General features: G+C 37.1%; 1 protein-coding gene across 5 annotated transcripts in view; it reads left to right on the top strand.

Annotated features, from left to right (window-relative positions):
* RBM33 (RNA binding motif protein 33) overlaps positions 1-9,175 on the top strand; it is a 105,480-nt gene extending 96,305 nt beyond the window's left edge. For 4 of the 5 annotated variants that reach the window (XM_049798766.1, XM_049798767.1, XM_049798764.1 and 1 more), the window contains 2 exons: positions 6,145-6,233; positions 6,429-9,175. In XM_049798766.1, the coding sequence (XP_049654723.1) occupies positions 6,145-6,233; positions 6,429-6,477 (138 nt within the window). In that variant the 3' untranslated portion in view covers positions 6,478-9,175. Of the gene's footprint in view, positions 1-3,271; positions 3,388-6,144; positions 6,234-6,428 lie in introns of those variants that run through there. The other variant, XM_049798765.1, reaches the window with a different exon arrangement.
* The last annotated feature ends 3,758 nt before the right edge of the window (positions 9,176-12,933 follow it).

Raw genomic sequence — 12,933 nt, 5'->3', positions numbered from 1 at the left:
TTTAAGATCTCGTTTTATTCCTCGTTATCATACTCTGATTTGGTTGGCAAGAAATTAATTTCCCTGAGTTGAGTCTGTTTTGCCCATGATGGTAATTGGTGAGTGATCTCTCCCTGCCCTTATCTCGACCTGTGAGCCCTTTGTTATATTTTCTCTCCCCTGTCCAGCTGAAGAGGGGGAGTGATAGAGCGGCTTTGGTGGGCACCTGGCATTCAGCCAGAGTCAAGCCATCACAAAATGCCATTAATCTGCGGTGCTCACTGTATCTGAACATTCACTGAAAGAAGTATTTAATAGAGATTTGAACATTGTTTGTCTCTAACAAATAGTTATGCATTTAGTAGGACGTTACTCAAGCCTTAAAGTACAAACCAGAAGTCATCTAGATTTTGTAAGGAAAAAAAACCAAACAACTTACCCCCAATAGGATGCAAGATATTTGTGTTGTGATACTCGCCTGTCAGCCATAGGACTAGCTGTTAAGGACTTGAACTTGGAACAGGTCACTGGCGTGGTCCCCTATAGCAATCCTTGTGGTATTTGTGGAAATGTGGTGTTGCAGGAGGGCTAGTACTTCTCAGGAAGGACTGGTATTTTTGCAGAGACTTCCTGTAGGTCCATTTGGCTTTGTTGGTTCAAATGATGGACAAAACCTTTTCCAAGCAAACTAGAATTTTGTAAATCTTGCCCATATGAACCATTGTTAAGCAGAAATATTTTCTTCAGGATTAAAAATTGTTGTGCTTCCTACTAACTGTCACACACTGAGGATTGATTTTTTTATATTTTTTTTTTTCCCTCTCAGTTCTGTATTTTTTCTCACCTTACTTTGGTGGTGATCTTCCCAGCCTCTTGCTGTTATAGTGAGCTGTTGCTTCAAGGCTTCTTGTATGGTGATTTGTAGGAGAGACATCTGTAATTTCATGCTTCACATAGAAGTTTTAGCAGCCGTTGAGGTTGACAGTCCAAAAATAAGACTTAACTGCTTCCTTTAAAATCATGTAGTTTCTCTTCTCGATATTAGATATTAAGTAAAATAAACCCTCATCTCTGAACATGTAGTAATTTCAGATAAATGTTATTAACTTCAAAAGTAAACAAAGTCAGTAGATAAAAATATACAAATATTAGATTAGTTACATAGAGAATCATGCAAGAAGAGCTTTTGTTCAGTGAAACTTCTGTTTAACTTGTTATAACATTTTCTCCAGTAGTTAGGCAATAGGAAAAGATATCACTAAAGTTTAAATCTATCCTGATGTACAGTATTGTGTCAGAAATACAAGTTAGATATATTGTGGGGAAACAAAAATAATGCTGAAAACATTATAGGTAAGCATCTGCAAATAGCTAATGCAGCACTTCAGGTTTACTTTAAAAGTGAAACATGAACGCTTGCACAGGTATGGGTTTTTACATTAATGAAATACATTAGACAGTGGTACCAATAATTTTGCAAACTTATTAGAGCATTCTTTACAAGTAATGGCTAATACAGTGGATAGTCTGATTGGTGAAAGAACATGATTAAAAATAACAGTTTTCTAGGAGGTTATTTCAAGTAGTGAATGTGCGAGCACTCAAACTATCCGAGAATGTTATGGATGCTAGAAATACTGGGTGTTATCACTGAAAAAAATGGCTGCCAAATTATTCAAAAAAGGTGAAAAAATTTAAGTGTGTTTAAATTAGCAAGGGAGCATGATTAAGATATGCAAAATTAATTAATTTTGTATGTATTTTCCTAGCATGTGTATCTGGAATCAACAAAAGCAGAAGCTGGTGAAGTAAATATTTAAGATAATGCCTTGAACAACATTTTGAGCCAAGAAAATTCCACAGGTTACACAAAAAAATGTGTTTTCTTCAGACTATTGCTGTTAACATCATCTAAATGCAGGATCAGCTCTAAACTGCATGTCATCCCAAATTCAAGGAGACAGAAATAATCCAATAGGATGAGTATGCAGTTATTTTACTTCAGGTTTCCACTGAAATGGAACACTAGTTGTATGCCCAGCTGATAACCTGTCTGCTCAGGGTGGGATAGCAGCAGCTCAGGACCTACACACTCTGGCAAAACTGTACCTACTTGTTCTGTGCCTGACAGCAAATGTTGTTAAGCATAAAAATCAGGGTTTAAATAGTAATGCAAGTAAGTAAATATTGTCCCAAAATCAGAACATAAAGTTTCAAGAGATCTTTGTTAGCAGGATGAATAATGTTCATATTTGCAAGTCATGATAGATGAGGATTTGTTTGAAAACACAATGTAGAAAACAATTTATGTTGAGATATTAAAAATCTTTGTCAGCAAAGATAGTTATGGTGGTATTTCAGGCCATGGTGGTCATATCATTTAAGTAACTTACCTTAGTAATTGTCTTTTTTCTTGTTAAAACAAACCAGAACTTTTTTTTATACCTGAATAAGATATATATACCTAATATACCTAAACAAACATAAAGTGATTCTGCGTCATTTTCACTACCATAGTTTCAGTGCAGTGGAGGCTTAGAATTTGTATTAAAACAGTTTGCATTAAAATTTTTCAGACAGTTTCCAACTGGAGAAGTTTTGTTTGTGTGGTGTTAGTTTATCCTTTTGTTTTGCAGTCCTTAATTTGCTCTCCTGTTAAAGCATAGGCAGATGTGTAACTGCAGTACCTGAAAAGCCCCTGATACTAAAAGTTTACTGCCTTACCCCTGGGCTATGTAATGGGTAGTGTTTAAGCAGTTCAGCAAAAGATCAGATGGGTCAGGCTGGCTTTTTGTTTCCACAGTTGTCTGTATTGAGAAGTGAAATTAAATCTGATAAAGATGCTTTTCAATAGACTTACCCAAGAATTGATGCCATGTTGCCAAAGCAATTGAGTATTAAAAATAAAATATGTTTAGTGTTTTGATGGTTTTTTTTCCCCCTTTGGAAAATAAGGCAATAATACAGCATAAGAACAGGCTGTGCCATAATACCCAAATGAGTCAGTCAATAAACTTAATTAATTCATATGAAAGTATAAATAAGTTGTCTATAATAATATTTAGATACTTTGCCTACTTTCACTAATAAGTCTGCACTATACCAGAATGTCTTTCTCTAGTCAATTTTTTATATGCTAATTACCGAGCAGCTTAATAATTTGTCATTATGGGTGTATAAACTGCAAAATCACATTTTGCATTTGTGCATCTCAAGAATATTAATGCAGTAATAGCTTAATTCTTGTATAAAAAGTCACTAAATGCAATTTCTCTTCAACTGATCACAACAGGGGTCTGGAGCATAAAGCATTGGGAGAATCTCCTGTGATATTTGAGTGAGACCTGACATTGTTGTGAGGATCAGTGGCCAGCAGGAGGGCTGGAGATGGTTCAGGAGAGGGGAGAGAAGCAGGTGTCAGCAGGACATGCAGGGTATAGCTGAAGGAATGAATCCCTGGGTTCTTTTCCAGCTCCTCTTGTCCAACTGTGCTCCGAAATACTCGTCCTTTCAGTGACTCAAAGAGGTTTTTCTCAGAAGTGTCGAGTTCTTTGAAAGGAACAGATCTACTTCTCTTTTTTTTTAGTTGCAGTTCAGATGGGTTTTTTCCAACTCTTACAAGTCTCTTGTTTCTAAATCTTGTTTAATGGCTGTGATTAATTCTTAGTCTTCAAAACTGAGACCTTAGTGATAGGACTTAGTCCTTAGTTCTTTTCTAGGCAGAAAAGTTGTGTCAAGAGAATGTGTATTAGATCTAGTTCTATAAATCATAATAAAGTGACATCACTGAAAGAGGAGAACACAAACTTCAGCACCTCCTTCACCCACTCTAACAGATAACCTCCAGGAGAACCGAGCTTTGTCCAGGGTCTTTCATTGGCGCTTTCTGCACCGTGATTGTATTCTCATTGGTAAAATGTGCGTAACCTTGTCAAAAGCTTTCTGGGTAAAAGACCAAAAATCATCTGCCAAGTGTTTTCTTATTTTAAAGCTAAATCCCATTCCTACCAGCTCAGAAACTAAGAAGTTGCAGTGTCTTAGCTAAACCTTTCCATCGTAGCAGCTTTCCAAAAACCATACAGTGCAAATTAACCCACTGATGCTTATCAGGTTTGCTGGATCCTCTAGTTTTTCCACAGCTTTCACTTTGAAATCACAGGAGTGAAGGAAGTATTAAACTTCTGATTTTCCTGGTGAGAGGGAAGTTTCCTGTCACTTACAAAAAGGTGCAAGGTAGCTACTTCCAAAATTAATTACTTCAAGATCACAGATAGAGAAGTTACAGGAAGAGCCTAGAGCTGAATTGTCAGCCTTAGATACAAAGAAGTATGACTATTGGGTGCCATGGCTCTTGTTAAATAAGCATCTTATCAATGTGAGTCTTACCTGTTCAAAAAAGATATAAGTAGGCAATTTTAATAGCAAATTTTTTCTAGGCGTTTGATACCTTGCTTAAAATGCTGTATTACATTGAATGAACAGGGAACACATTAGTTGGATTAAAAATGCTTTCACTGAGAGATCTCAAAGTATGTCACCCTTACTGTATCGACGAGTGGGGTTCTATGTGGTTTCCCAGGGAATAGTTTCTTATCTACAGATATGTGATACTTTAATAGTCCAGATGATGATACAGAGTTTTTGCAGGTGAAGTTTAAAATCCTGGAGACTGACCATCAGAGTGCTGGAGTCATCCAAATGTGGGGGGTGCTGCTGAGTTCCAGGCAAGATGTAGGAGCAGAGGATTATGTTACTGATCCATCAGGAGGTTATAATGAAATCTAGAAAAGTTTTAAGGTGCCTACATACATACATATATGTGTGTGTATATATATAAATATATATAAAGCCCAGTACAAAACTGCATTGGCTTTATGTAGAAACTTATGCACAGAAAAGAAGAACGTTAGTAATTCTTTAATTCTGCATCCAAAGCCGTTAGAACAATTGGAAACTGGAAGCTGAATCGGAACAATTCTATCTTGAATGTGCTGTAGCATGGGCCATTAAACATCGAAAACTTGCTGTAAGATACTGGAATCATTAAAACTACAACTGAAGCCTTTGGAAGATCTGTTTTAATGTAGTTACTGTGAAATCTCTGTGGCCTGCGTTGACAGGCAGTGGGGTGACAGAATCGTAGTATTTCCATCCTGAATATTCTGTGACACTGAATACTTGTTGCATGTTCTCATTGATTGTTGGGTGTGTACCTACTTAATGTGTAAAACTTCATCTTCTCAAATTTCCTAAGTGTCTTTTTGAAAAATACGCTACTGTAACTAAAGTGATAACTCAAAGCATCAACTTGAATCTTCGTAAGCCTGATAACTTCCCATTACCAAGGTCACAGGACTGCTCTCTGGGGTCGTTTTGGCATTGCCTGGACTTCCTGCTGCAGCAGGGAGCAAGGACATGAGTTCTCCAAAGCCCTGGCTGAGGTGTGCTATAGTTTTGGAGACCTCAATACTACATAGGGGGTTTTTGGTAGTTACAGCATTGTGAAGTGCTGCACTCATGCTATGGGAAGCACGTATCAGATGGACTTGTCTGGGTAGATGTGTGTTGCGTGGTTTCCCATTACCAGGAGGACTTGGAAGTGGTGACCTAAGCCATCTCATCGGGGTTGTGTGGTGGTTAGTCTGTCAAAAGCTAGCCACTTGTTTTTGTTAAAACAATGTGAGGATATGTGGTCTAGAGATCGAAACCTACCACTTCTTTTTCCTGTTTCTGTCCTGTTTAACCTGTGGAAAGCCCTGATTCTTTAATGTACCTCAGGTGAATGACTCCAGGTGCTTGTGTGTGAAGTTGAGCTCTGGCCAGTTGAATGTTTCTTGCTCAGTTGGTGGGAGTTTGGCTGCAGGGTTTGGTTTATCTGTATGGATTGAATTGAAGAGCTGTCGCCTTTGCTTAGCAAGTGATGGTCTGGGTTTTCCAGTTGGCATAGTTACTTAATGCACCAGCTCAAACACCTTCAGCTGGGTCCCTGACTGCAGTCTCAGAAGTCTCTTTCCATTCTTTGGACACCAATAAGAGAAAAGAAACTATGTGTACGGAGAAAAGAAATATGGCAAAATTTCAATTGGTTTGGTGCAAAATGAGGTGGTTTTTAAGTGGAACTTTAAGTGAATATTAAAAAGATGTTTTGGCTTTTTGTCTCTGCAGAGTTTACAGATGCTTCCTCAACAACGGAAAGCCATAGCAAAATTTAAGGAGCCAGCACATGCTTTAGCATTTCAACAGAAATTCCACAGGTAAATAATAAAGCGCTGCTGCTGCCTCGGTTCCTTACTTCCCTTCAAAAGATTAAATCGGTCTCCTCTGCTCAATGTTTCTCTTAATCCAATCAAGCATCTGTTTATTAGTGACCTTCCTAGAACCTCTTTGTCTGTTCTCCACCCCTAGAATCAGTTTGAGTACCAGGTTTAAATTTCTTTTAATTTTAACAGGCACATGATAGATCTGTCCCACATAAACGTGGCACTGATAGTTGAGTGATGTCTGCTGAGAGAAACCCTGACACTAACAGAAGCGTACTGTGGAGCTACATGAGGCACAGTGGCCAAACCATCGGGTTGTGAAACCTTTCAGCTTAGTCTTTAATGCTATGTTGAACTACAGAAAGCGGCAAGATGTCCTCCAGAAGAGCTGAACTTGAGAGGATCTGCAAAGGTGGAATTTCTGTTCGATTTGTTCATGTTCTCTTGTAACCACGTGGAACTACAGATTTTTTTTCAAAATGCTTTCAATGCATGTAGACACTGTTCTTCAAGACCCTCCTGTGTGACCACAGTGACTTGAGAGAGAACGTTTACATCGAAAGATTTAAAAACTTTCTTCATAGCAAAGAATATTTGATAATGGTTGCTCTTATCTTCAGTATGAGGTATTTGAATGAAAACTCACTTTTCTAAACAAAACACATTAGTTACGTTGTATATATGAGAGCACAGAAGGTATTCTTGCGTAGATTTACACGTGGTCTACTTCACTGAATAGCAGTATGCTGAGGAGCTTTGGAGGTGACACTGGAAAAATTGTAGTTTCGGTCTTTGTAAATAAGTCTGTCTTTGCATTTTTCTATTCCAACACAGACTTCCATTTTCTCCTTCCAACTTCACTTATTCCATAAAACCCTATGTAGGAATAACACTGCTGTATTTTCCCTTGGTTTTTAAAAACAAGGATCTTTGCCCTTCAGTAGCATTGTGGGGTAGTGAACTCCAAGTTGTAACTAGGTTGTTTTAAATGACGTTGCCAGATACAAGGAAAAAGAAATATTTGGTGGCTCACTTCAAAAACGTTACACAGGAAGAGTGGCGCATTCCTAATAGCTCTTTTGGGATAGCGTTTCATGATTGCCTTATGCTTTATTTTGATTAGGTTTTTTCCTTTGAGATTTATTTTGTGACTAATGCTGAACCATAAGAAACCCGTAACTGAAAGGACTTGGTTTGATGTGGTGTTCCCGATAAATACAGGACTATAAGGACATTGTGAATCTGCTGGTGAACGTGGCAGTTCCCAAAAATTACGTGCAAATATTAAGGAGCTTATATTTTATTCAAAGTAAAATCCGTAATATTTCCTTTTGGTTAGAACCATCTAGATGGTGTTGCCAAAGGAACAATTTTTTCAGTTACTTCTGAATAAACTTATTAAAATGTCATCTTTATATTGGATTCCAGTTTTTATGAACATTTCCTTAGTTTTTAGACTGTGAGCTTTTGCTTCATCCTTTATTTTAGGAATACTCTTAAGCACTCCACCTACTGTTTGAATGGGGGGACTTACAGAAACCTTACAGGTTTGTTAGCTGAGTGACCGCAGAAGAGCACTATTGGTATGTAATGAAACAGCTGCAAATGGGGTCCAAAATAGCCATGACAAGCATGGAAGGATGAACTAAGCAAGTTTATAGTACCGTAGATTTTTTTTTTATTATTATTATTATTTTTTAAAATTTAATGGTAACCAAGTCACAAAGACCTGATTGGCTTTCTTACAGTTTTGGTCCAGATTTTCAATTATGAAAAAGTTACTAAAAATAATGATTGAATAATAAATACTGTCAGAAGTCTTCTAGGTAAAACTGCTCTTTGCTCATTGAAATAATACAGAATAGTGTGGTACTTTGGAAATACTACGCTGGGAAAAAAATTGAAAGTATACTCTAAGCCCATTTACAACTTAGTAATGAGACACAGTAACTTCATGAGAATTTCTGCATGGAAGTGAGTTTTACCCCCATCTGTGTAGTTCCTCATTTATGCATAATACTACTAACATCCAGCACAGTTACTATACATAAAGTACTATTAGTGCTTCAGGGTAGACCCAAGCCAAGGACAGAGAATGAGCTGCAGGTAGGAGGTGCCTGGTGGGAGCCGACCCTGAAGACTCATGCGAGGTGATCTGTCCCGTGCTGTTTAATTCTCACACTGTGAGCACTAGGACCCCTACGCTGCCTCCTCAGGTTATGTAATTTTTATTTTTAAGATATAAATGCTTATCTTTAAAACAAGTCATTAAACAGTTATTCATCCCACTGTTAGGGAGCAGCTTCTCTTTAATGAGAAGGATGGGAAGACATCTCGGAGTGGAGTGATAATAGTGCGTGTCTGGAAATCTGGGTTAGAGACAAACACCAGACAGGCCAGCAGCTGAGTTCAGCAGTAGGAACATCTGCAGTTGATCAGCTGTCCTGTCAGAAGCAAACGTTATTGGGGTTAGAGGGTTTCTTGGAGCCTAAGAATATGGGTTTGATTCAAAAGTCAAAGAAGTTTGTAGAAACGCTCCTGCTTTGGGTTTTGAATCCATCCCAAAGAGGCTGAGGTTCAGCCAACTTAAGTTTTAAGAATTTTTATTCAGTTGGGTTTTTTAAAAAAAAAAATTTTGAGACAAATATGTGGCTTTGGAATAAAGACATGAAATTGCCTCAGATCTATTTAAATGTAGGAGGCAACGTAAGCAATGCCTGTTTAATGACTAGATGCATCCTCTTTAAAGGTGGTTGCAGTAGATTGTTGCTTGTGCATAGACAGAGTATGGGCAGATTGCTGGTGGTGATTTTAGTTGATTATTGCAGTACCTGGCTATCTTACTTTATGTAAACATACTATATGTATGTATGTCTATATGCATTTTATTATACACATACATACATACTCACGCCCTGTGTTGTTACCATCTCTCTCTAACATCTTAAAAAACTCAGTAGCAGAAGTAGCAATTAGGTGAGTCATTTGTTAAAATGTTTGTGTTTCGTTAGTTCTCAAATCCTAACTTACAAGTGAATCTCTTGGCAATGATCAGTTTGGGTGATACAGCTCTTTTAGATCTATTTGTTGTCTCCTCCCAAAAAAACCCAAAGGAAGTAGAGGTAAAGCTAGACGGACGTGTTCTTGCCATGTTCTCTTTCAGCACATAGTTAAATCCAAGCATCTTAAGTTTCTTGGAAGATCTGTTGCAACCATTATCTTGTTCTTTCTTTATCATGCGTTCAAAATACAATGCAAAATGCAGAAGAAAAAAATTAATGTAGTATGTAAATATTGACCTTTTAAAATTAAAATGTTACTCAGAGTGCTTACAGTCAACCACATCTTAGCTATTTGTTAGTTTTTTGTGTCGTCTTATCTAAGTTTAATGGATACAGTTCCATAAATGTTGATGTGTTTTTGTGTATATCTTCAAATTTTTATAAAGATGCTAGTAAGTCAATACATATATCCTGATCTGTGTATTATTTGTTCACAGTTTTTATTAGCATAGTTTTATAATTATTTTAATAGGCAACTCCAGTAGGTGATTATATGGAGCCAGCTTTTTTTTTTTTTCAAATTATTTTGTTTTCATCTTGTAGCACTGGAGAATTCACTTTATAACTAATCATATTTTGCTTTGACTAAAAGATTGGATTGGCCATATGATCTGTGGTATTTTAGTAGAATGTTCTACTTTTTTTTTTATTTGAAAAAAATATTTCTGTCCTTCAACTTTTGAGGGGAAATACAGTGCACTGTCAGACCAAGGCATGGGGTTTCTAAGGTTTGTTCCATTGTGCTGTACAAGTACAAATTAGGTCTGTCATGTAATATTGTTCTCAAAAGTTTGGGATATTTTGGTTTTACACGTAATTCAAGTTGGTCATGTAACACGTTGGTTCATCACAATGTTAGCAACTGATGTGGCACATATACTGTATGAGGGAACAGTGTGCAGTGTTGGAAAAGCTCGGTGTCGTTGCTGCTAAGCAGGAGGAGGACAGGTCCGTAGCATCTTCATAGCTGGAGCTGCTGCCATGCAAATGTTTATCTCGAAGTAGTGGTAGAGAATAAATTTAGACAGCGATATTTTCTTGGCCCACGTACATCTCCAATATGACTTCGAGAAAGAAGAGTAAATACTGGCACCCCCTCTGTAAAGTATCTTCAGATATCAAGTTTATTCCTCAGTTTAAATCTGAAGATTCACTTCAGATTTCCAAATTTCTGTAAAAAAGTCCTTCTCACCATTAAAATGCCAAGCAGACTGAGTGTTTTAGTTCTTTGATGTTAGGTTTCCACTGCAAGGATATAGATGAGAGATTTTTTTTATTTTTTTTTTTTTTTTAATAAAACCGTAGGTTATTTCAGAATAACCTTGAGGGTCTTCATCGTTTTTTCTTAACATTAGCTACTTGGAATAAGAAAAAACCTTTTACTGGGTGCTGAATTTTTTATACTTTTTTAAACATAGTATCTTTTCTCTGTTTAGCTTGAAGTAGTGCAGTTCTCCTGGAAGCTGCTGTAGGCGCTTCCTATCCTTGCACACAGTAACTGCGTGTCTGTATGTGTGTGTGGGTGCGTTGCCCTCATAGCTGGGGTGGGAGGGTGGGCGGGAGGGTGCGGGGTTTCATTTCTTGGGGGTTTTTTGCCTGGTTTTTTGTCTAACTTGGGAGATATCCTAGATTTGTTCTCTGGTGTAGTATTGTGTTGTTCTTGTCCTTTGCGCAGTACTGTGTTTATGTGGGTCGTGATACTCAAAGGTAGAAATCTGGGTTTACCTGTTCACTGTCAAAAGGCATTTTTGTTCAGAGACACAAACCCTTTTTTAAATTATTTTTCGTGCTTTTATTTTTTTTGGCAGCAGGTTGGATGGGAAATTAAATATGAAGGAAACAAATACTGAAAAGGTTGCAGAAAGTTAGCTATATTATAAAGGTCATTTAGGGTAACATAGGGGTTTTGTTTCAATGTTACCTTAAATCGTGCCTTAACCTCTAATTAATTTATAAACGTAATACTTGAAAGTATTTTATCTTCAATTAGTATTAAATCCTAAGGATTTTATGTAAGGTTTTTTTGTAACCTGATTTTTAATCATGGAGATGACTTATTATCCACATGAGCACAGGGTCTTGTGTACAAAAACACTGATTCATATTGGATCCTTGCGTATACCAACTTCTGGTATAATATGGTTGGGAAGGATCATTTTGTTCTTTATAATGCTGCTTTTCGCAGGGTTGGGGTTTTTTATTTAAAAAAAAACAACAAACAACAAACCACCTCCATTTTCTACTTCTCTGCTTATTTTGATGGAAAGTATGGTCTTTATTGCACTAAAGAAAACCTCAAGGGGAAAGTTAACCTCACTGGGTCTCTTAGGTGCCTGTGTTGCTTTCTCACTTCTTGGTTGGATGCACTGATTTTTCTAACTAACTGGAAATGGGCTTTATATATACACTGTTTTTCAACAGGTTACACTGCTTTTACTTAATGTAACAGCACTCGGGTTAAGCGATTTTTACCATCTAAATAATTTTAAACAATATTACAGATTAAGAATATTTTTGTAAAAGAACCTGTGTACATTTAAATGTAGGTGTATTGCAATGTTGTGTGTAGTCACTTGGAAGATCACAATTCAAAACACAGCTGTATTAATGTTATGTTCATTCAGTGGTTCAGGATTTTCTTTGTATGCATCTAATGGCTTTTAATATGCATTGTATTTTTTCCTAGTGTCTGGCAGGCTGACTTTGGAACCATAAACTTTTATTTCTATTTATATAATAACAAAACCATTTTTTGCAGGATTTCTTTTTCAGACAGTGAAACGTCTTTCAATGGTTTAACTTCTAATTAATACACATTTTCACTTGCAGATACAGCACAGACAAGACACTAACATTCATTTATTCACAGCTGATGTTCCATACCATTGCATACAATTTTTATTCACACACAGTGCCCTTAGAGTAAGTCAACTTGCTTTTTTTCCTGTGGTACCCTTTTCTTCTACCCTGTGCTTTGCCTTATTTCCATCTCATTTGCTCCCAGTTTTCCATTCCCACAAGGATTTTTGTGTCCTTGTTATGTTTCTGCTCTTTTCACTCCCTGTTGCTCTCTCCAGACCTCCTCCTATCTGAGTGCCTTGCATCCAATCTTTCGCTCTATTTTCTGTTCTTATAGCTCTTTTGAGGATACCTGAAGCCTAGATCTCCCACTCTGAAAGCACATCATACTGTACTTCTCTTTGCAGACTTTGATATGTAAAGTTGAGCTTCCTTTTACAGGTGTCACAACTTAGGACACGCTGCCCATCCCAAAGCACTGGAGAAGCATCGCTTAACGGTTTTGCTTTGCAGTTTTATCCACATTGGAGAGTTAAAACATTTTGCGTACATGTTCTAGCATTTGTGGCAAGCCAGGCGAAACAGGATTAACAACTCTTTTATCCTTTTCACTTTTTCAGGAGTTCTGTTCTTGAATTCAGTGATAGTAATAGCACTTTTTTTTACTGCCACGTAGAAATATGAACACTGTCGACACAATTCTACCTCCTATTACTATTACTGAATGTGATCCTTCCTAACCTGTAAAGTCTTAAACGCTGTATATATTTGGGTGTTTTGAGAATCACTTCAAATGTATTGCTTTAATCTGGATTACGGAGTTCGTTTATTAG

This window comes from Accipiter gentilis, chromosome 4, assembly GCF_929443795.1.
Source record: "Accipiter gentilis chromosome 4, bAccGen1.1, whole genome shotgun sequence".
Lineage (NCBI taxonomy): Eukaryota > Metazoa > Chordata > Aves > Accipitriformes > Accipitridae > Astur > Astur gentilis.
The sequence above is the reverse complement of the archived record's forward strand: the minus strand, read 5'-3'. Positions and strand labels throughout refer to the sequence as shown.